General features: G+C 53.0%; 1 protein-coding gene across 2 annotated transcripts in view; it reads right to left on the bottom strand.

Moving 5' to 3' along the window:
* Window positions 1-23,972, bottom strand: part of PRKCB (protein kinase C beta) — a 104,762-nt gene that overhangs the window by 19,090 nt on the left and 61,700 nt on the right. For both annotated transcript variants that reach the window (XM_061474210.1, XM_061474211.1), the window contains exons 6-15: window positions 22,296-22,452; window positions 21,777-21,911; window positions 20,197-20,293; window positions 16,754-16,900; window positions 10,996-11,169; window positions 7,097-7,188; window positions 6,167-6,229; window positions 4,101-4,239; window positions 768-848; window positions 425-532 (exon numbers count right to left, since the gene is read on the bottom strand). In XM_061474210.1, coding sequence (XP_061330194.1) covers window positions 425-532; window positions 768-848; window positions 4,101-4,239; window positions 6,167-6,229; window positions 7,097-7,188; window positions 10,996-11,169; window positions 16,754-16,900; window positions 20,197-20,293; window positions 21,777-21,911; window positions 22,296-22,452 — 1,193 coding nt within the window. The remainder of the gene's footprint in view (window positions 1-424; window positions 533-767; window positions 849-4,100; window positions 4,240-6,166; window positions 6,230-7,096; window positions 7,189-10,995; window positions 11,170-16,753; window positions 16,901-20,196; window positions 20,294-21,776; window positions 21,912-22,295; window positions 22,453-23,972) is intronic.

Here is a 23,972-nt window from a genome sequence, read left to right as displayed (position 1 = left end):
TCTCTGAGCATCATTTTTCCTTTCAAGTAAAGACTCATAAAGCTCCGCTGTTGGTACCTAACAGGAAGGAGGATTTCTGGGCAGATGCCCTCAACCCCACATCCCAGCCAATGCTCCCATTTCCTCCTGACCTTCACTTGAGCAAAACCAGGCCTCTGGTCCTCCCTGAACTTCTGCCCAGTGTAATGGCACGGAACAGATCTAGGTGATATTTTTACTTGGTTTCAGTACACATACACAAATTCACACAGGTTGTGCTGTAGGAGCACAGCACAACACAGCTGGGGTTTGCCACATTCCCCTGGAGCAGAGCAAGGAGAAGCTGGGACCATGCACACAGGACTGCAGACTGCTGGAGGTGCATGGACACCTCTGCACCCACGGCTGCACCTCTCCCCCCAGCAGAACACGGACCAGCCCTTACCCCTTTGCAGATGGCCACAGCCTCCTTGGACATGGACTTGGGGTAGGCGACGTTGTGCTCCATGATGGACTGGAAGAGCTCGTCTTCATCTTCCCCCTCAAAGGGAGCCTAGAGCGAAGCAAACAGAGGTTCAGTGGCGTTTCTGGTCTCTGAGCTTCCATGTGCTGTGTGATCCCCAGCCACAAGGCCAGCTCTGGCTGCACTGCACAGTGCCCTGTCTCTCAGTGCTGCATCATCCCCAGCACCCAGAGACACCCCCCAACTGTGTGCCAGCAACAGAGCAAATCACATCTTGCAGTGGAACCTAACCCAGTCCCATAGGAATCAATTAAAACTCAATTACCTGGCCAGCTAACATTTCATAGAGCAGGACTCCAAATGCCCACCAATCCACAGACTTCCCATAGGGCTGATAAGCAATTATCTGAAACAACACAAACAGCAGGGTTACGCTCCCATTTTTAACCTGTTGGCACAACACAAACCCATTTCCAGTTGTAGTCCAGGTCAGAAGGACAAGGTTATTTACTGAGACGTCAATCCCTGACCAGGGGGAGCTGCAATTACAAACAGCATGTGGTAGGCAGAGGGTTCAGCAGCTTTAAAAAATCATCAGGTCTCAAGTGTGCATTAAACATTAGAAACACACACAGAATATTTGCTGTGATTTGAGACAGATTCATCCTGATTCAGGCGGAACTTCAGCATATTTGCTGTGCTTTCCAGCCTGGGCACAGCCAGGCCAGTTGGAGCAGGAGCCGTTCCCATTCGCCCTCATCCCCTTTGGAATTTTTCTTCCCCACCAAAATCAGTGCAGTTGGTTGGAAATCTCAGCACGGAGTTTACCCCTGTGTGGATGGTATGTGGCCCTTTAAAACAAGCCTGCAGCGTATGGGCAGCCAAACCCCTCTGCATCCCAGGCTGCCAGTTTGCTTTCTGATATTTATTGAGGAGCATCCCTCACAAACAGCCTAACAACTGACAGCCCTACCCTCACCCCAGCAGCGTGGCTGTGCTGGAGCTGGGATCTAACTCAGAAGTTTTGGATTTAAAAATACCAACGTTTATTTTGGGTAAGGCACCAAACCACGAATTGTATTTTCCATGATTCACCCTGCAAAACCTGAAATACCCCAAATTCCACCACTGTATGAACCGGCAGCAAAGCTACCTTGTGAACCTGCCGCTGTACAGTGGGTGCCCTCACCCGTGTGTGTTGGTGCTTTGTAGGTACCACCTACAGCTGAACCCCATGGAGGGGTTAGTCCCTTGCTACTGAAGCTCACAGCAAGCCCACTTGTTCCCCCTAAGCACGGGGGTCCCACCATCCTCCATCCACATGTGGGGGAGCAGTGACAGGTCCCACGTGGGGACCACAGGAGGAGCCAGTCTTCCATGGGTCTTCCGAGCTCTGGTTTAGTTGCTGGGTGGCTGATGCTGGGCACCACTGCAGTGCTCAGGCTTTGACAGGCCCCGGGCTCTGCCATCTGTTACTTAATGCAAAACAATTACGTGATGTATTCATCCTAATTGCAGGGTTCTATTCCGCAAAGATTCCTGCACTCCAGCAAAAATGCAAATCATATGCTAATCATGGGAGAACGTACGAGCAATCCAGCTCCAGAGGACTGTCCCCAGGCAAGGCTCCAGACCCGCGGGCAAATCACAGAGCCATGGAATGGTTTGTGTTCGAAGGGACCTTAAAGCTCCTCCAGCTCCAACCCCTGCCACGGGCAGGGACCCCTTCCACTGGAGCAGCTTGCTCCAAGCCCCTGTGTCCAACCTGGCCTTGAGCACTGCCAGGGATGGGCCTTCAGCCTCAAGAGTCTTCACATTCAGTAACTCTCAAAACCCCTCTGCAGCATCCAAAGGGATCCAGCCAGGGGGTACATCAGGATGCAGGGCAAGTGCTGCCAGCCTGCCTAAGAAGAGGTGAGTTCCACCCAGCTCCAATCTTCTGCCCTGGTCCTGGTCCAGCCACATGTCCAAACACAGCGATACAACCCCAACCGCCTTGACAGCATCCTGTGGTCTGGCCAGACCCTTCCACTGAGATCAGACACTGACTTTCAAGCCCTGAACTTCCTTGACCGAACGCACTTGGAGTTCCTCCCACTTGCTCTTTAGATGATGTACGAGAGCTCTGGGAAATTGAGGTGTGAACTGTTCATGCCATAAAGGCCTCTACAAGAAAACAGCACTTAGGAGAAATCCTTGCAGGAGAGCATCTCTGCAAATTGAAGACACTATGGTATGTTGGGGGAGGTTTTGTTCAGAGGGAACTACACGGATGGGGTATCTGCACTCAGTACCTGTGCCCTTGGCACATAGCGCTGTAGCTTAGAATAGAAAAAGCCTAAAAATGGGTCAAGCAAATCACAGGACATGTTTACCCTGAGGATGGGTTGGCTTGAGAACACCGCAGCTTCCTAAGGGAGGAAGCATGGTCCAGCAGGAGGACCCTGGAGTGATGCAGGCTTGGCTGCCCAGCTGGAGAGCACAGCAGAAGGGCAGCCCTCTGTTGCCAGCCACAAAACAGGGGAGGTGTAAATTCACTCCTTAAGACCCACTGTAGCAGATTTAATACCACCCCTGTGCACTGTAGTGATTTGCATCCTCATTTCCCCCTTTCTGTTTTCCTTCGGGGGGAACAAAAACTTTGAGCAAGAAGAGGAGAACGAGTTGAAGTGAATGCTCAGGCAAATACCAAGAGAACCGGTCATTTGTCCTGCTTTGAAAGGGCATTAATCACACAGCAACAGAGCTGTGGACCAACAGAACACCAATATCAATCTTGGTAGGATGTGGGTATGTAACACACAGTGGAATCAGTAATTAAACGCTGCTGGGGCTGCAACAAGAGAGCTCGGCACACAGGCACCTCTATGTCCCAGCAAAGAGAACCTCTTTCTCTAAAATATTTAAATGAATAAATATTAAATCTCATCATTGAAAATTCAGCGGAGGGAGAAGATTTGAGAGGGAACAGACGTCTGGGAGCAGTTACCCACCTGAGTTGCACAAGCCTGACATTAAATGGCACCCCATAGCGCTTCATGTGTCATGTGTGACTCCATCACATGAGTAATAACCAAATGTAAAGTCACTTTGGAGGGATCTAGAGCTGCAGACAAGAAGCCTCCCCTCACCAGACGCAGCCCTCCGCTGCGAGCAGCAAGCTGGAGAGACCTAAAGGTTTTCCCTTCACGTGGAAACGTTACCCACTGATAATTCCATTTGTCCCACCGGTCTCATCGTGCTGGAAGCGCTGTCACACATGGGCTGAGCTCCTGGGCTCATCTTCTCCAGGAGCAAGGAAGCGTGCGAGGAGCAGCCCTTGGTGGGTTTGAGCGTGCCAAGGACCAGACAGGCGTGGTGATGCCAGCAGTACAGACATAGGAAAAACACCCAGAGAGGGAAAACACTGCAGGGACACCAGCACAGAGGATCTGCTGTACTCGGAGGCAGAAGCAGGGCAGATAGCCAACAGAGAGGCAGATCCAGCATCACTGCTTCCTTAGGTAGCCCTTGGGGACTTCCCAGGCTGATGGTGAATTAACTAGTGCCCTGTTCCAATCAGCTGCCCAAAGCAAGGTCATCCCATGGAAAAGAGCATCGGCCAGGCTGCTGGAACACACACACCCAGAAGAGCAGTGGCTGCCTCTGCAAACCCTACCTCAGGTGCAATGTAGTCTGGAGTGCCGCAGAAGGTCTTGGTGGTCACCCCATCCCAGATGTTCTCCTTGCACATGCCGAAGTCTGCGATCTTTATGTGCCCCTCGCTGTCCAGCATCACGTTGTCCAGCTTTAGGTCCCTACAAAGCAGAGCAGAGCAATGACACCAAAGAGCATGCACGAAGCCGCCCAGCAAGGACACAGTTTGCTGGCTCCAGGAGCCCTCCCACAAGCGAGCTCTGGCTTTGTCTCACACCTAGGCTCTTCGCAAGGTAACGCTGGGGGAAATGAGTACAAATAAGCCTGGGCTCTGTCAGGATGAAGTGTTTAGTTTACTTTTAACCCACAGGAACACCATGCTGGGCAAATCGCTTTTAAGTGTCTGAGGGGAACACTTGCATCTACCAGGGAGGCAGATTTAACAGAGCTATTTTTTTGCACCTATGGAAATGGAAGTGTACTTAACGCTCACCAGCGATGAAGAAGCACCTGCTCAGCAGACATCCTGCATCACCTGCGCTATGCTCCCGCACGGAAACAGCAATCACTGCGCTCCGCTCTGATCCTCAGCCACAGAGTATCTGTTACCTGGACCCAACCCTGGGAGCTTTGCTCTTCAGCACGAACTGCAGAGGCAGTTACAGAGCTCCTGATCTTATCCCTGGCTCCCCAGAGAGGGGGCTCCAGCCCGAAGGCCCGTTCCATAGCCAATGCTCAGTATTTCATGTGCAATTTGTACACTACCAGCCATGCAATTACCACACAGTTCTGAGATCTGGGACACCCCTGGCTTATGTTCTATGCAGTAAAGCGTTACTCAAAGGTCTCCAGTTCAATATTGGAGCATGGTGCAAGATTTAGCTGGCCTGAGTGCAACAGTGAGTTCCAAGGCAGGCGAGAAAGCTGGAGAGGGGCTTGGGACAAGGGCCTGTAGGGACAGGCCAAGGGGAAAGGCTTTAACCTGCCCGAGGGGAGACTGAGATGAGCTCTTAGGCAGAAGCTCTTCCCTGTGAGGGTGCTGAGGCGCTGCACAGGGTGCCCAGAGAAGCTGTGGCTGCCCCATCCCTGGCAGTGTTCAAGGCCAGGTTGGACACAGGGGCTTGGAGCAAGCTGCTCCAGTGGAAGGGGTCCCTGCCCGTGGCAGGGGTTGGAGCTGGAGGAGCTTTAAGGTCCCTTCAACCCAAACCAGGCTGGGATTCTATGGCCCCCTTGGGAACAGCCTGCTCAGCAATGCTGTGGGGCTGCACAGTGCACAAGGCTTATGTGCAGTAAGCACCCAGTAAAAGAAACAGTATAATTTACAACTTGCTGTTTTCTAACACTGTTTTATCCAGTTATTGTGTCAGTTCTTAGAACCCTGACAGGCCAAAGGCAGACAGACACAGCCTGGATTTGGAGGAAGGAAGGAAGCAGTGGCATTGGGGACTGGCAGACCTAGAATCTCTCTGTAGTGGCTGATGGCAAAAAACATCGCTCACATCAGGTTTGCTCCACTTCTTTCATCTTCAGAACAGTTTTGAGCATCTCCTAACTTCACAGCTGGCATCTCTTTTTTGCAAAGCACTTAATGGTATCTGACACTCATTAGGATGCTCTGCTCTACCTCGGGCTTTGGGAATACTCTGGAGCAGGGATGAGGAGCAGTACACTAGTTTCAGTGCTTAACCAGAGCCTGGTCCAGCATCATTAACACTAGGATAAGTGCAGATAAGGCCATTCATAAGTACATACTCTGGTGTTAATGGTAAGAAAGTAGTGCCCTGCAGCAGAACAAGTGACTCAGCATCAGTCCACGCTGCCAGTATTTGTGTTTTATGGATTGAAATGCACGAAATAGAGTGAGAGAGGAACCAGAGCTGCCCTCCTATAAAACAGGGACAAAGATGGGGACCTGCTCCAAACCCAGGGACACTTTGAGGCTCACAGCCTTGGTTTGGGTGGCAGCTGCCAGACCCCATCCACGACAGGAGTATCACAGAGCCCTGCACAGCACCACGGTCCTGACACTGCTCTGGCTGCAGCCGGAGTCCTGGGGGGAAGAGAGGAAGGAGGAACTCGCTCACCTACCGGTAAATGATGCCTTTGCTCTGCAGGAAGAAGAGGCCGATGGCTATTTCTGCTGCGTAGAATCTGCAATGAAAGGTTTGAAAGGGACACCCATCATTAAAGGAGATGAACCAAAATGAAAACCTTCCCAAAGCAACCGCGCCCCGTGAAAGGCGTGGGGCATACGTGACCCAAGGATAAAGACAGCCCGCCATAAACCCACCAGACAAGCATCGGGCAGGAATGGGATCGGGTTGCTGTGGGCTAGCGGGGGCTGTCACTTTGTGTTACACAAACTCGCATCAAGCGAGAGCTGTTTGCTATTGTGCGCTGGCAACGGGGGCTTGAGAAGTTATCTGTCATCTCGGGAGGCCGAGGGGATAACACACAGGGCCGCTGCCTGCTTTACAGAACATTCTGGGTCTGGGAGGGCTCTGCCAAGAGCCCAGAGCCCCAGCTCACACCCACCAGGCTCTGCTCACCCGCTGTGTCTTTGGCTAAGCAGATGAAGGCTTTCACAAACACATTCTGCTCTGTCCACGTTACAGGAGCAGGAGCCAAAAGCCATCCGTTAACAGCCAGGTTGGCAATGCCAGTACAGCAGCCAAAGACCCAACGTCCCTCATGCTGTGGGAAGGGCACAGGGCAGACCAGAGGTGTGCTCCCAGTGCCTCCCAGGAGCCTCCAACCCTCCTGGCCTGGTGCTTTTATGGAGGTCAATTATTTGCCTATCAACCACTGCAACGTATCCCAAAGATGAGCTGGAGGCACCAGCACCCTTGGCACCAGGCAGAGTCATCCTGCACCTTCTGATGCCTGCTGGCCTCCCTTTCCCCACCCTTTCTGTCAAGGCACCACAAACACCTGTGGTCTGGGCTATCTTTCCAGCTGTACGACAAAGGTACATCAAATACCTACCCTAAGGTGCCAAATGAGGGCTACCGAACTTACACAGCATGTGGCTCTTTAAACCTCCCAACCTGCTGGATCTGGTACATTAAGTCCCCACCATTCACATATTCCATCACAAAATACAAGCGATCCTAGAGGAAAAACAAAAGCAAACAATTAGCAGCACAATTATCAGAGCAGGGAATCCGCAGGGGTCAGAGCTGACAGCTCCAGCCTGGAGTTTTCATGGCAATGCAATTGTCATCATTGCCCTTCGCAAGGGGACCAGGTGGAGCTGGTGCTCACACAGAGCCCATCAGACACATGTGCCAATTGCTTCGCAATGCTCTGGTCTTTAGCTCTGCACCTCTGCAGATCAATCCGATGGGGAAGGAGAGAAGAGGAACTCCTAAACCAGCTCTTTCACTTCCCATTGACAATCTGTTCTCATCCTTCACCGAGGCCGCTTGCAGGGTGCTGGAGCAGACACCTCCCTGTTGGCATTCGCCCAGGCTCTGCACAGCTTCAGCTAAGAGATGCACAGGAGTCAGGAGTTGCCATGAGCAGGCAGTGGCCGGTGTGATCTGGCCAGGCTCCAGCAGGGATGCGCGGCATTCCCAGCTCCCATCTTGAGGTGGGGAGGTGGAAGGAGGCTGCACACACCCCTCACCCCCCATCCCAGGCTGGGCTGAGGCTGCACTCAATGTTCACGCATCGTTAATGAAGTAATAGTTTAGAGTAGAACAAACAGGTCAGTGAGCACCCGTGACACACACAGGTAGATGCAGCCACAGCCACCAAGGAGCACACACTGACTTTGCCTCTGATGCGTAAACCGAGCTTTGCTTTCATTGATTCTCCCCAGATGAAAGCATTCCTCCTCTTCCACAGCCACAGAGGTGCAGACCTGAGGAATTCCCAAGCAGGCTTCTGAAGGGATGTGTTTTGCTCTGCACCATGCTTGGAGCTTGCACCCTGCACTGCCCTAGAGCTGTGGTGAGCTGGTGGGGGTGTGGAACAGTCAGCACGGCTCCTGCCTCCATTGGAAGTGCTGGATGTAAGCCCAGTCCTCAAAACATTGCTGGGAATTCTAGAAACTGTGGGAGATGATCAATGCCGAGAGCAGCAAGGCAAGAAGCAAGACCTGAGCATTCCCACAGAATCAGATTAACAGCCCAAAAGAAGCTGGATCTTCTCATGCTGCATCCCAAACACAGCCCTGCAAGTCCCGGGAGTCCTGGGCAAGTAGGAGCTCCACTCACCAACACCTTTCCCTGGGGAATCGTGCCCTTGGAACACCACCTCCCTCTGACGGTTCACAGCTCTTTTTCCTAATGGGAATTGCCTGCGAGGAAAATCCTGCAAGATTGCCTAAAGCATGAAATTAAACCACTGCGGGATGCTCCTCTGGGAAGGAGAAGCAGCAGCTCTGGACCACTATCTGAATGGGTCCTCCCAGCCAGCAGACATCTGCTGCAATAAAGACCTTAAAGCTCCTCCAGCTCCAACCCCTGCCACAGGCAGGGACACCTTCCACTAGAGCAGCTTGATCCCATCCCCTGTGTCCAACCTGGCCTTGAACACTGCCAGGGATGGGGCAGCCACAGCTTCCCTGGGCACCCTCACGGTAACTCATTGTATTTCCCATTCCTCATTTCCCCCTTAAACAAACCTTTCCCTGCTTGTCAGACAAAGATGAGCAGCCCAGAAGATATGCAAATGTGATCATTAGCACAATAAGGGCTATGGAATAACTTGGGTAATCAGCTCCTCCACCCATCACAGCCTCAATGCACAGCCCTGACAGCAGGGCAGCCTCAAAGGTAATGAGACTGTACCAGAGGGGCAATCAGGCTGTGTAAAACATGTGGCGCTGATGGGATAGGAGAGATTTTGGCTTATGAGATGAGTGGGAGTTTGGGAGCATACCCCTCTGTAATGAGCAGCCTCTGCCAAGGTGTGGATCCAGCACAGCAGCAAGGCACGGGGCAAAGTCACCTTCAGCAGCCAGTGCCACGCTTGTCCCCCTGTGACAGCAACTGGAAAGTGAAGCAATGCTGTGCTTGTTGCAGCTGCTTCCTAAATATATCGATCGACTTCAAGTAGGAAGAATATTAAAGAGATGGTCTCTTGAAACAGGCAGCTGAGCTCTAAAAGCAGGATTCGAGCTTTCCTCATTTGGGTGGAGAAGAGAACGCTGGTGCTTCAGAGAGAAGAGCTGTCATGAATAAAGCAGCCAGATGGCTGGCGAGCCGACGGGCTGGAGGGAGGAGGGACATGGAAAGCTCTTGTCTACAGCAGAAAAGGATGGGATCTGTCCAGGTCTGGAGCATCTGAACTCACCGAGCAAGAGCAAGTTACAGATACGGAAATACCCCCTTGCATGAGCCGGGATGCAACTCCCAGGGCTCCTTCCAACACCCTCCTCCTAATTACCCACCCTTCGGTCCAGCTCCTGCCTGTGCCCACGCTGGGAACCAGAGTCAGAGCCACGTTCCCCATCCACCCCCTATTTATCATCTCAGCATCACCGCTGCTGCTGTGCCCTTCACTGCTGAGCCCCAAGGGACACCCCCCAGGAGCTTTCTGGGGCAGAGCACTGCAGGACCCCTCAGCCAGGCCAGCACCGGGCTTCTCTGCATCAGCCCCAGGCAGGAGCTCTCTCACTGCTCATCTTCCCTTCTTTCAAATGCAGATTTGGGGCTTTTCTGTCTCCCACCACTCACTGACAGCCCCGATGAGAGCCGTGCTCTGCGCTGCGCTCCCAGAAATCAAAGTGCTTTGTGCCAGCACTCGATAATACACCCTGCTATACATTTTGATTACATTACAAATACGATTACTATTAAGCTACTATAGGTCTGCCAGGAATAATCCTGCGCTGACTCACTTGAGATGCCAGAGATGCTGTGCGAAATAGCTTCTCCTGCCACAGTCTTGATTGCTGTGCTGCAAAGCCGGTCCACGGGCTTTAAATGCACTGAATGTGCTCCGTAAATGAAATTCCTGGGATCATATTAAAATGTAATCCTCCTGGAAAGCATTGTCATGGCGCTAAAGGACTGTGCAGAGTCCCTCTCCCTTCCCACTGACACGTACGGGGACATTTTCATTCACAGGTCACTCATGGCTGGGCAGAGATTGCTTTAAAGGTCCCCTGTCCCCTTTCTGCTGCCCCTTTCTGCTTCTGATTTGTACAGACTCAATCACACGCCTGTTTCAAGCTGAATTTCCTGTGGTTTGTATTAGGTTCCACTCTCTGCTCGGGTTTTTTGATCACCAGAATGAATCCAAAGGAAAAGCACAGCACTCTGCTATCGGATCACAACAGATGGGGGCAGAGGGCCACTTGGGGGGCTGGGGAATCACGTCCAACACCACCAACAGCTCCTGATGAAACAACCTCAGGGGTGCAGGTGCTGTATGTTACAGCCTCCAGTTTAACACATGGACATAAAACCCCAGCCTGGTTTGGGTTGGAAGGGACCTTAAAGCTCCTCCAGCTCCAACCCCTGCCAGGGCAGGGACCCCTTCCACTGGAGCAGCTTGCTCCAAGCCCCTGTGTCCAGCCTGGCCTTGAGCACTGCCAGGGATGGGACGTATTGTTCATGGAGATACATTTACAAGGAAATTGGACAAGTTGTGAGGTTGCCAAGGCAGAAATTACACTGCTGCTTTGGCAAGGGCAGTGATGTGCATCAGGAAGGAAACATGAATGAAAGCAAAGGTAAGTTGTCAAGAAGCAAAGATACATGACCAGGGCAGAAGTGTCTATAGCTCCATCCCCACAGCTCCTGGGTGCCCTGCAGCCATCCAGAGAGGCACTGGTCTGGGTAACTGGTGACACCGGGTCTCTAAGAGGGTTTCTGCCCGTAGACTCACCAGTTACTAAAAACCATTGTGCAAAGGGCCCAGCATTCAGCGTGCAGCAGGGTTGCAGCACTGGCACCAGCACTTACCATGGTCTGAAAGCAGGAGTGGAGCTGGGTCAGGAACGGAGGCTTCCCAGAGAGAGCCAGGACTCGCTTTTCAACCATGGTGCACTCTACATCATCATCCTGGATTACAACGTCCTTCTTCAAGATCTTAACAGCATAGAGCTCATCCGTGCCCTTCCTCTCCGCCAGCATCACCTGCACGGCGAGAGGACATGAAGTGGGTAAAGGAAAACATGGATCTGCAACGCTTCCAGCTTGCCAAGGCCAGCAGTTAGAAATAACACCTTGCTGTTTATCCTGCAGCTCCCATTATAACCCCAAAGGGATGCAGAAAGCTACCAGTGGTACCTCCAGAATTATTTAGGAACCCCAAGTCTAACAAGTAACGCTTCTAAATCCTTGCCCCATCATCACCTCAAGGAACACAGAAAAGGGTTTGCTCACGGCTGAGCCACTGATCACCTCTTGTCACCTTCCACCCCTGAGTCGTGCCTCAGTTCAGCACCCTCAAGGTGCAAAGAGCACTGGGGCAGGGTGTCAGGAGTTTGAACACAGACTCCATCACATTATGAAGAGGTAAAAGCTGCAAGTTGGAAAGAGTTTATAGCCAAGAGTAAGAAAACCCAGTAAGATTTTCTCTGCCTCACACCACCTCCCTCTGCAATACACACAGTGATCAAAACGCAGCTACGTGCTGGTCCATCACCCAGGCAAAGCCCCCCTCATCCGGTAGAATCCAACCTTCATTTTAAACCAGTTTCACCCATTTGAGGGTTAACTTATCACAATAAATGGGATGCACTCCTTCTGCTGGTGCAATTTGCACTGTTAATCCCATCAGCCCCAGTGAGGATCCTCGGACCACACTCCATCAATGTAAGCTGCTGCTCAGGCTGCTGCAAAACAGACTCTGACCTTGCCTGCATCCCTCCTCCCCGCACTCTCTCATCACATTAGATTCAAGCGCTCAGTGGAAGTGAATTGCTTTCCATTCAACAAAGTCTGCTGAAAGCCTCCAGTCACAGCAGCAAACGAGCCTGGGTGTTTTGAAAATAAACCAGGAGAAGCCAGCATCACTGGGGTGGAACTGAAACGCATTTCAGGCTGGAGCAGAGGGGCTCAGGAAACGTGAGCAGGTCTCACAGATGCCTTTTGAGACGCTAAGGATGGTGGAATTCACCCTCCTGTCAGCCCAAGGCAGACATGGGGCTGGAGCCCTGTGCCCCCTGCGGCAATATGCCCGGATTCCCCATGGAGCCCTGAGCATCCCTTTGGAGCTGGAGCTGGGGCAGAGCCGGTCCCAAGGCAGAGCAGCCCACCTCGGGGTTTGGGGTTCAGGCAATGCTGTGCCAGCCCTGGAGCACTAAGGCAGGAGGAGAAAGCCTGACAACAAGGCAGGGAACACAGCTCAAGGACTGGGGACAAGGCAGGGAACGCAGCCCAAGGTCTTCAACGCTCACCCACTTGTTAGAGTGGAGATAACATCACGCTGGGGAAGAGCCCTGTTGGGAACACGTGGCTCTGGCTCGCCCAGGCACTTGGCTTCTCTGGGCCTGGCTGTCCTTGACACACTGCTGCTCAGGATTAGCTGGGAAAGGCACTGAGGCTCCGCAGCGCCAAGTGCTTTGGAGAAGCCTCTGACATTCCCATCTCCATCAGCAGGGCTGGGACTGCAGCAGCCACACAGCGTGCTCGTCCCTTGGCAGGGCTGAGCAGCACAATGACAGCTTCAGCGGCTTCAGGAGCTCATTTATTTACTCCCTGATGTTGGAGGGAAGTTGAGAACCGGAGCCCGGAACAGCTCAAAGTGCTGCTGTGATGCAGCCCAGTAAGGCACTGCCACTGGGACCGTATTAGTGCTTCATCCTTGCCACTGACAGCTCCCTGAGGGGTCTTGCAACAGCCCTTTGCACCCAGTGATGAGCTCAGAGCACCCAGCAGCGTGGGCAGCCCGGTGCCCTGCCTGCAGCCAGGGCAGCAGACCCAGCAGCTCCCCTGCACCTCTGCCCTCATGCACAAACCAAACAGCCCCTTTCAGTCCATCACCTCCAGTTATCTTCACCATTTATACACGAGTTCAGATTTACAAGTCACCGTGGGCAGGTGCTAAAAGCCAGGGCTGGTTTTTAAGTGATAAAAGCAGATGGGTTTTGGCCATTCAAAGGTGGTGGAAAAAGAGACACGATCGCTCCAGGAATGCAGTTTATGGGAAGAGAAAACTAGGAGTAAGTGCACTTTATACAACATTAATTATATACAGCCCTACCTTGCTATCATAACCCTTCCAGAGTAACTAAACCAGGGAATCCCCGAGCTCACACTATGCTTTACTGCCCCAGAGGGACCACCAAGACATCCATGTGTGATCCCCACTGGACCAGGGACGTGGCTACCGCCACCACCGCACACTTGGGCTCTGCAGCACAGCGAGAGCCAGAGGTTGGCTGGTGCACCACAACAAATGCAAACCACTGCTCCAGGGTGTGCATGCACTGCCAATGTTTCCCGCAGCAGCTTCCCAATGACGTGGCGATCCCGAGCCACAGCTGAGCCATCCAGCCCTGCTTCACTGCCATGTGAAAGGAAGAGGACTCTGCAGCTGCCTGCACCCAGCTGCACCCACAGCGAGGAGGCCCAGAGGGAGAGCGGGTGTCTGGGCGAGCGCAGAGGATGCCGATACCCTCACGTCATCCCTCACATCTGGGCTGGCAGAGCGAGCGGCTCCAGATGCTGTCGGGGTGTTGCAAGGACTGGCAATCTGCTCACAGAGGGGATTGCAGGCTCTGGTCTACAGCCAACAGAGAGACTACCTCCTGCACCCGGTGTGACGGGCACGGAGAGCAGGCTTGGCCTCCTCTCCAAGCAGAAGATGGGGCTGTTCACAGCCCATGGGTTTGTGTGACTGTCTCAGGGCACTGTCTCGCTCCAGCCCTGCCCGTGGCAGCTCGGTGGTGCAGGGCCGGTGTGACAGCTTGGAACCACAGCTCATCCCGCTGCGTGGAGGAGCCTGCCCTGTGCTCGCCTGTGCCAGGGGCTGGCTCCTGCATGCTGGCATCACAGCTCCTGTGTGACTGCAGCATGGGGACAGGTAAGGACACAGGAGGACGGCAGCCACCGATGAGCCAGCTTCATGATAAGGACAAAGGAAAAGATTGGGACCCACTCACTGCAGATACAGGAAGATTCACACAAGTGAATGCCCTCAGCACAGTTTCATGATGAAAATCATGGGTGAAGGAGTGAGCGGGAAGCCAGACCCCACTGTGTGCCCAAGGACAGGGCACAGCTCTGCGAGTTACAGAGCAAGACCAGCCCTTCTGCCACATCTCGTACCAAGAGAGGGGAGAAAAGCATTTTACAGCTCAAAGATTATCACCAGGACATGGAAATCGTCTCCCATTGCAATGTAATCCATAACTGCACAGGCAAAAGAATCAGCCCTGCTCAGAAATACACCATAAAACCCCCGGGAAAGATTGACAGCTTGATAGCATGACAGATTGATTAGCTGCAAAAATATGAGCAAGCCACATAATTTAACTTTCCTCTATTTATATTACAGCGAAGCAAACCCAGGGTGGGCTGTGCCAAGCGCTGCCTTCTCCAGTCGGGAACATCTCCCTTCCCTGTGCCAGCCCAGTGCCGGAGGACTGCCAGCAGTCACTGCTCCTGGGGGCCCTGATGGACCCCATGCCAGGGTGGGCAGCAGCAGGGACCAGGCCAAAGCCACCTAAACCCAGCAAGGAGCCCCCAGGGTCACCCTGTGTCCCGAGGCTGAACACGCTGAGCCAGGACCAGGCACATCCCAGCCCCTGCCCGAGCTCTTTTCCAAACAAATTCCAATGCAATCGTCCAGCCCCTGAACCTTGATGTTCAAGGCCAGGTTGGACACAGGGGCTTGGAGCAAGCTGCTCTAGTGGAAGGTGCCCCTGCCCCTGGCAGAGGGTTGGAACTGGATGAGCTTTAAGGCCCCTTCCAACCCAAATCAGTCTGTGACTGTGATTTATTCCTGTACTACAGAGTCCTTGTTTGGGAATGCTCCAGCACAATAACTGGAGATATTCTGATGCTGAGCATAGAACAAGCAAGTTTATTGAACTTCACCAAGGCCATCACATGGGTACTCCTGACCCTGGACACCACAGCAGTGGCGGAGGGAGGCAAACACCGGTCAGTAAACCCGGGTGCTGATGCCCAGGGGTGAATGAGCTTATGGCTGAGGCAGACTCCCTCATGCAGGGTGATCGTGCTCAGAGAGAGCCAGGCAGCAGGGCCCGCAGGAGGGATGCTGACAGCATGCAGCCAGCACAGGAGCAGGCAGTGCCAGCCCTGGAGGAGGACGGTGATGGCGTGGACACCACCCAGGGTGCCGAGGGCTGGGAACCGGCAGGATCCAACACCGGGGAGCTGGGCTCCTCTCCCACAGCATGGCACGGATGAGGGCACCTCCGGCTCCTTCCAACACATCCAGCACCTCTGTGAATGCACAGCATGCAGGCAGCAAAGTGTCCTCTGCACAGGGCCCTGTGGGCACCATTGACCATGCCACCTCAGCATCCCCACGCCTAAGCCAGGCAGCGGGACATCCGGAGGGGATCCGCAGGGAATGCTGCCCAGCAAGGCGCAGGCACACGTGAGGGTGAGGCTGCACCGAGCCATAGAAACCAACGTGCTGTTTTAATTAGCACGAATTAGCATATTTATAACATTCTGTTCCAGGGAACAGTTTCTGTCACACATCCCCTTATATAAGCCACGATGCCGACGGAAGCGCTTGCTAATGTTTCTCAAATTGAAAGGGGGGGGGAACTACAACTACAGAGTTTCCAGATGCCAGGCACAGATTTAAAAGGGATTAGGTGTTGGGAGGGAGAGAAAAGGGGGCAAAAGAGACGTGGAAACTGGGATGTGAACGCATTCCTGAGGGAGAGCAGCACAGGCACAACGCACGGAGCTTTCCTGCTCCTCGTGCTAACACACAGCGAAGGTGTAAAACACAGAGTAACAGCAGCCTCCTCCCTGGCAGCATCGCTGGTGGATGCTCCACGTGCTGGGGACCATCAGGAGCTCCCCACCCTCCTCCTGTCACAGCTGTTTCAGTGCAGGGAGCAGGAGCCAGCTCGGGAAGGCAGCTTCACCCTCGTGTTCAGAAGACGATGGGTGAGCATCACTGCCCTGGCATCCCCTCCCTGCCCGCCTGAAGGCAGAGCAACATTCCCTGCAATTAAGGCAATTCCCTCGTCAGAGCAGTGCTGGGCCATCATCCATCACAGCAGCAAACACAGTGCTGGTGCACAGCAGACGCAGCCCCCTTCCTCCAGAGCCCCAGCAGCCACTTGAGCGCTGGCATTCCTAATGGAAATCATGACAAGGTTGGCAAGACCCCAAGAAAAAGGCAGGCTCCGAGTCCCGCAATTACTCGACGAATGAAATCCTGGTACCACTCACAACGCGTCTGGAAAGTTAATTAAAATGTTCATGTATATTTGTAATTATTGGAGGAAAAAACGGCCACATCAAAGAGGACTTTAAAGGCACAGCACACGCACTGCTTCCCACAGAGAACCCCTGAGTTCTGTGGTGGTCTCATCAGTCATCTCAGCTCCTCACCACTGTGACACGGCAGCACACAGCCCATAAGAGAGCCAACAAGCTGGGTTCCCACCACCTTAACACCAGAGCTCCCAGTCAGAGCAAGGACAGATCCCGCTGGGGCAGCCCCATGGCCGCAGCACACGTGTTCAATACGGAAAGCATAAAGGTGAGTGTTGTGTCCCACCTTCCCAAAGCTCCCTTTGCCCAGCACCATCAGGAAGTTGAAATCCGACAGTTTCATCCGATCTCTGCTCCCGTTGTTGTCGAATTTGGAGATGGCATTTCTTGTCTTCTCATCCGCAGCCTTGGACACCGTTCCAATCTTGGCTCTCTGCAAAGATGGAGATGGGATGGGGAGAGAAGAGAAGGAATTACTGAAAACTGGGGAGAGAAGTCATTCTAAACCAGCGAGTGCTGCTGAAACCCCACATTCATCAGCTCTTTTCCAGCTCCCCTGAGCTACAGGAACCTTTTCTGCAAGAGACCTGGTCTACTGGGAGGTGTCCTTGCCCATGGCACAGGGGTGAAACTGGATGAGCTTAAGGTGCCTTCCAACCCAAGCCATTCTAAGTGTGACAGGGACAGAGCCAAGAAGGGCACTGGAGGAGTCCCCAGCCCCAACACTTTGCCCTGTTTATTGGGCTGGTTCCCAGTTAAATCTATGCAAGACGATCTGGGAACCAAATCTGCCCATTACCTCATCACCCCCACTGCAGCCTCTGCATCCTGGAGCTGCCCCATAATGCGCTCTAGGCCATCCAAAGCGCAGAACAGAGGCTTAAATAAGCTTTTTTGCTTTCCCCCTCAAAACCGGCTTCTGTCTCTCAGCCCACTAGAAAAGGGCAGATGAATATAACTATATTAAGGTAAAACACAGGACTTTTTATCCAGCTCCACCTCCGTTACTCTCTGCTACTGATGAGAATTGCTCTCCTGTGCCGGCTGAGGCCAAACGTGGGAAGCTACAAACGCATTTGGAACAAAGCAGAATAGAAAGCACAGCTCCTGCTCCCCCAGCATCCGCTGCATCACAACTGCCTATAAAGGAGCCTCACAAACCCCCCCAGTTTTAAACACTGAATCTCATCAGTGGCCCTCGCTGGGCTGGGGGCTCTCTCCTTTGCTGAGCCACCGTTTGTAAAAGCTATCTCACAATTTCAATGTTTAGAAACAGGCGATGGGATGAGGCTTGCGCCGAGCTCAGTCTAGCATGAAATTCCATTAACCTGATTCCAGCAGTTCAATTTGGCTGCTGCTCGCAGCTCCTCCAGATAGGAGCCTCACGAGTAATCTCCAAGCCTTTGCTGCTGCTAATTGGTTCTTGCAGGGTTCTCCGTGCTGTAGAAACCTCTGCTCAAGGTCACCTGCAGCACCTACAAGCATCCCAAAAACTCCAGCACTGAAAACTAAGGGAATCGACCCTGGGAATTGCCAACATCAGCTCTGCACCGGGGGGGAGGCAGAACCCTCCCAGCAGCCGCTGGTACCTGCTGCTATGTGCGCAGAGCTGCACATGGGATGTGATGGCTTTCCAATGGGAAAGGGGCATGCACTGACAAGGAAGCAGTCACCTCTCCCAGCGTCCAAGCAGTTTTCCTCACTGTAATCCTTAGGCTTCTGCAACGTCCCCACAAGAAGGGGATGCTGAATCAGAGCATTCTACTTCAGATCAGCTCAGGTGACACAGAGCAGCTCAGGTACCAGCCAAAGGCAATGAGGATCCAACGCTGGGACACCCAACAGCAGCAGCCTCTGTGTCTCCCCCAAACCAGGCCTGTGCTGTGTGACTCTGCCTTCAGCAACCCTCACCCTGTTGCAGTTCAAAGCCATCTTCAAAGGGGAGGTGTACTTAGCAGCAGCTATATTCCATGAAAGCTTCCTGAATACTCTATCACAGATGAAAAACAATCTCATCAGATCAGCCCTGACACCAAACTAACCTCTGTGAGAACAAGCTGCAATAAAATACAAGGGCACTATTATGTTTCTGTTAAATGACACCCAAAAGCAGAGCTCTGTTCCAGAGGAGCCCATATTCCTCCACAGATCCGCAGCCCAGCAGCACTGCGCTTGGCCGTGGGACCCCATGGAGCATGGACCAAAGCATGGCAAGGCTTTCAGCCCTGGGCAGAGGGGAAAAGAGCAACACAAAGAGGGGAGAAGGAAGAGGATTCCCATTCACTTCATCCCAGCAAAGCAGCCAGCTTCAGCACAGCGTTCCCACCACCCAAGGGTGAGAGTGACCTCGGGTCCCTCCTGCTGCCTGCAGCTGCTCCCGAGCCTGTGTCTGAAGAGGGGCTGCTGCAACCACCCTCGGTCTCGCACTCAACCTGCAGTCGTTCACACAGGATGTCCCCAGGAGACAAGGTGAGGACACAGACACAGCCCAGCATCCCTGACACAAGGGTATCAGCAGGCAGCCTGGCCAGGAGGGAGAGGGCTTTCCAGGGATGAGCCCAAAATAAGAGCCGGGAAGAGGTGAAGATCATCACCGCAGCTGAAGTGTCCTGCTTTGCCTATCGAGTGTCTCTAACGTCTCTAAGTGAGTACAAAAGACCTTTAACCTACATTTAATAGGCTCACACCATCTCAAGACCTCTTTAAGGTTTGAACCGTGCCAAATACTGCTCACATATTGTGTTAAAAACACACCTGACCTTCACTGCCTGGCTCCATTTGTCAGCGTGAATTTACTACACCTGAGCCTGTGCTATAGCAGCGGCTGAGGCTCCCATCCATCAACCTGTCCCAGCAAGCTGCTGATAAAGATGGAGCAGAACTGGCAGCTTCCCGCAGTGCTTTTGTGGTGTGAAGCCTGGGATGTGCAGGGTCTGGGCCCCCACGGGGATCGCTGGTGCCCTGTGCCACCTCACCCAGCCATTGTCCTCCTCAAACCCCATCCTGGCCCCAGTGCACCCGGCTGGGCACAGGGGCTGCCATGATGTGTAAAGGCTCAGAGAGGTTTCCTTCCCGAGACCAGATCCAAATCCAATTCTATTAATATCTTAATTCACCTCAGTTGATGATATTAATTCATAATCAGCAGCATGACATTAAAAACGGATGAACAAATCCTGTTATATGGCACCTCAGAGGGTACAACTGCTGTACCACGTGCTGGCATCAGGAGCACGGTTACATCAGGTCACTCTGGGCCATCCACTATCCTCACCCCTCTTCAATCGGAATTAAGTGTTGGAAACACGTTAACTGATGATAACGTGCAACCCCTTTGAGCTGTACTTCTTTTGGCCACCACAAATGGTGAATTGCGTAGCCCTAACAGAAAGACATTGAAACAGAGCACATGAAAGTGGAGTGTTTGTTGTGCTGCGAGGAAAAAGGATTTAGAAATGGTGTCAGACTCCTTCCTGCTCACCGGTGGCAGGGGCAGGGGACCAAGCACACCCCTAGCAGAGCACAAGGCATTACACAGAACTGCGCTGCGCAATAATCCGCTGTATCTTCAACCTGCCCTAAATGCTAAAGCATCGTTTGCATCTCTTTCATCTCCTCACCCCCCAGAAGTGACTGCTCCTTTCCGAGGTGGCAGGGAGGGTCCCTTGCGAAGGGCATGGCAGGAGGCAGCACAGAAAACCCCCAGATACGCAGGAGAAATCAATTCACCTCAAACTTCTGCCTCAGCTCCTCGTTTCCTTCTTCTCCCTCCGGAGGCACCGGGACATTGAAATACTCGCCCTCCTCCTGGCTCAGCAGCTTAAACCTGGAGGGACACAGGGAGATGTCAAGGCCAGGGTGGGAGGCAGGGGGAAAGGTCAAGCAGCAGCTCAGAAACCATGGAAGCGTTGCTCAGATCTGAGGTGTCTCACATAGCCCAGGGCAAAGCCTGAGCCTGGGAATCAGCTGGGTGCTATCCAGAGCCTGCACTGAAGGGACAAAGGGGATAACAGAGGGGCAGGCTCTTCCTTTAAGCTTGTTTTCACTGCAGTTGTTTAGGTATGAAATATACATCAGAGCTCCTTCTAGAGTGCACTCCAGCCAAACGCTGTGACTTACATTTCCACTTACAGGAGCTCTAAAAGGCTGGGAAAACAACCAGGCTGTGGCAGTGCACCGGCTCCAGCCAACACACGCATCCCTACAGGAGACTGGGAATCGGGGGGGGAGGGACACTTTTCTCCCGTTTTCCAGAGGAGAAGCCTCATCTCCATCAGGGTCTGGTCTGTGACAACAGGGGCTCGCAGACTGAGCCGCACAACATCACAGCCAGACCCTGCTGCAGCCCTATGATGGGTCAGGGCTCCCTGGGAACACCACGGAGGCAGCAGGATCCAAGGAGGGCCCGGTCCTAGGTGGATGTCCAGCCCATCTGCTCCTTCTCCTCCTCTCCATTCCCTGCTTTAAAAGAGATAAATACTCCTTCCGTGGTGGAAAAGGCAAGACGGAGTCAGGGGTGTTTGCTCAACTGGTGGAATGCAAATGAACAGCACAGGTTTTGGTTTCCAGAAGACATAATATCTATTTCCAGTTATTACATTTGACATGGAAAGGGAGCAGAGCTCTCAGGCATCAGTGGCTGGGGAAAAAAACCAAGGAAATAAGCAGCATGTGTCCTGCTGGGGGAGATAAAATGGAAATGAAGAGACCCATTCAGTGCGGTGTCACAGACCCACAATGCTCACCTTCCATATGGGAACAAGGGTAATTACGCACTGGAGCATTCCTCTTCCTGGTGAACAGTGCCCCTTGGCACGGGTTCTGCTCGTCTGAGTGCTGTGGAAGGGCTGTCCCTGCCACACATCACAGTCACAGAGCGTTCACTCACAAGCTCACAGCCCGGCTCTCCTACCCGGTTCAGACACCAAGGAATGCAACCAGAAAATGCTGGAAAATGCTGGCTTGGCAAATGCTTGGGAAGTGAGAGCCTGCGGGGACACCAGGCAGAGCCACCCATGGTTGTTCCTGCCCACGGGAAGGAAAACCCCACCTCCAGCAATGCTGTGAGGGGCAGAAGGACACAGGAGGTGACACAAAGCCAGCCCATGCAGGGACGCTCAGGCACCCAGCACCCACAGGACACCCATATCCTGTTGGAGCAGCACCCTCCATGGGAGCCACAGTGACTGCTGGTCCTTGAACAGAAGGATGCCGGTGAGGGACAATGGGCTGCCACATCTTCCACCAGGTACAAAACCCATCAGAGCTGCTTTTGCCCACTGTGTTTTTAAAGCAATCGCCACTCTTACCATCCATCGACTCCTGACTTCTGCAGCTCAGAAATCCCGAAGGACAAGGAGCCCATGAAATCATTCCTGCTGGTCAGATCCCAGTCCCAAATCTCCACAGACAACCGCCTGTCTTTGTCCGCCTCTTTCAGTTGGCTGGAAGAGAGCAAAGAGAGAGGGCTGGTTTAATTCCAGAAGCCATTGCTGCACCACCATGCCCCTGAACACTCCGTAAGAGCACGGATGCAAACGGAAAGGATGGTCCTCAGTGAGTGTTCAATGCTCTAATATTTAATTTCCCAACCACATCCATTTCAGACGGAGGATGCGGAATTCCTGCCCTCAAACACTCAGCTCTGATCAGGGGGCAGGACAGAGGTTTGCCTGTTTCCGAGTCCCACTTACAGGACCAAAAGGAATTATTTCCCATTGAATCGGCTTAATGCCTCTGAATAATTAAATCAGTGCAAACCCAATCCCATTAGTTCTTAGGGGTGAGAAGAAGGAGTTGAAAAGTTTAAACGTTTTTCTTCTACTCACAATTTAAATGTCTCGTTCCACTCAGGATTCAGGGAGCACTTGATAGTTTTGGTCTTCTGTTTGCTTTCGTTTTTGGGGTCAGGGATTAGTTTAAGCTTCACGTAAGGATCTGACAAGCCATTAGGGTCCATAGGAACTAGGTTTTTAGCATCTCTTACTGGGGAAGAGAGAAAGGATTAAATTCAGTATCCAAAGTACAAAAATACCCAACAATTGACAACTTCCCTGTGCGCCAAGAGCAAGTGTGAAAACAGCGATTAAAACCGGAACCAAAACCGAGTATGTGCAGACCCAGCCATTCCATGGGGAGTGACGTGCAGTTACCAACGCAAAGCAAGCACAGCTCCAACGGGTGAGGGAGGCTGAAGGAGCAACTAAAGATAATTTTCCTTTTCTGATGGGATTATTTGTTGTTTGCTCTTGGGTTCAAACAGTTTAAAGCTGCTTTTGCACCTTGGTAAGCAGAATTACACTGATTTGCATCCTTCTTTTGGGAGAGGTGGGAGCATCGGGATGGTACTTCCCATGGAGAGTGGAAATAGGAACAGAACAGGGTGCAGCTGGCACCAGGATCCACCAGCCCAGTGGCTGAGCACAGAGCTCTCCCTCTGGAGCCCCTTGGCTTCAGATGCCATGGTCCCAAGGGGATGTCCAAGGGAGCAGGAGCAAAAGAGGGGAGAGCAAACCTGTGGGCAACCTCGTCCGCTTGCAATTGGGTTGCAGCTTTGACAACCTGAATACAGTCAGTTTGACACAAGCATCTCTCCCCAGATTAAGTCAGAGTTTGTCTCCTGGGAGAAGGGTCTTGTCTTCCCTCCAAGCCCCATAAAGACACCACAGATGGAAAGTCCAATGGGATGTGATGGAGCAGGGCTGTAACTGGGGGAAAAGCTCCTCGTTGGGAGCCCAGAGCAGGAACTCCCCTCCCCTGCACTGCAGCCGGTGCTCACAGCTCCTGTGGTGCCTTTCCCAGGCTTTCCAACCCAAACCCCCCCAGGTCTGTGCAGGCAGCACTGATCCTGCCAAGCCCTGTGGTTACAGAGCCCCCAGCTCCTCCTTGGTGCAGCATCAGCTCCCCAGGCCAGTGCACGCCTCAGGATCAGGCCCATGGGTTGTGCCGGGAACAGGGAACGTGGCACTGCCCAAGCTCCCGTTGGATCAGCCAGCTCTGCTGCAAGGTTCACTGGGGACACAGCTTCACCCCCTAATCCAGCTGCGTGTGCAGTGCTGCAGGATGTTAGGAGATCCTTTCAGAGAGTCAGCAAGAGCAAACACAATTGCTCTGTTCCCAAATCTCCAGTGAGGCGTTCCCAAGGCAAGGCTGGGAGCCAGATAGGTTTGAAAAGCAAATGAATGCTCCGAAATCTGCAATCTGCTGCTGTCCTCCTGAAGCATCGCCCAATTTCCGGCTCTGGAAGAAAGCTCGTAGCCAAAGCTCCAGTTTGCATGTATAAACCAGCTCATTTATCAAACGGGACACCCCTGACAGCAGCTCGTGAAGCACAGAGAGGGGAGCCTGCTGGGAATTGCCTGCTGCCCAATTGCGGGTGCCCAGCAGCTCTATCGATTCCACAGCACTGGATATTTCCCAGACAGGTCTGAGGAGCCAGAGCCACCTCCTGCCCCTCCGGCAGAAGGGGAAGGAATGACTTCATCCCTGACAGCCCCACAGCAGTG

This window comes from Pezoporus flaviventris, unplaced genomic scaffold (assembly GCF_033815535.1).
Source record: "Pezoporus flaviventris isolate CSIRO_AGI_PZ_B2104156 unplaced genomic scaffold, CSIRO_AGI_Pfla_v1 ptg000078l, whole genome shotgun sequence".
Taxonomy (NCBI): Eukaryota; Metazoa; Chordata; class Aves; order Psittaciformes; family Psittacidae; genus Pezoporus; species Pezoporus flaviventris.
This window is presented reverse-complemented; position numbering and strand designations above follow the sequence as displayed.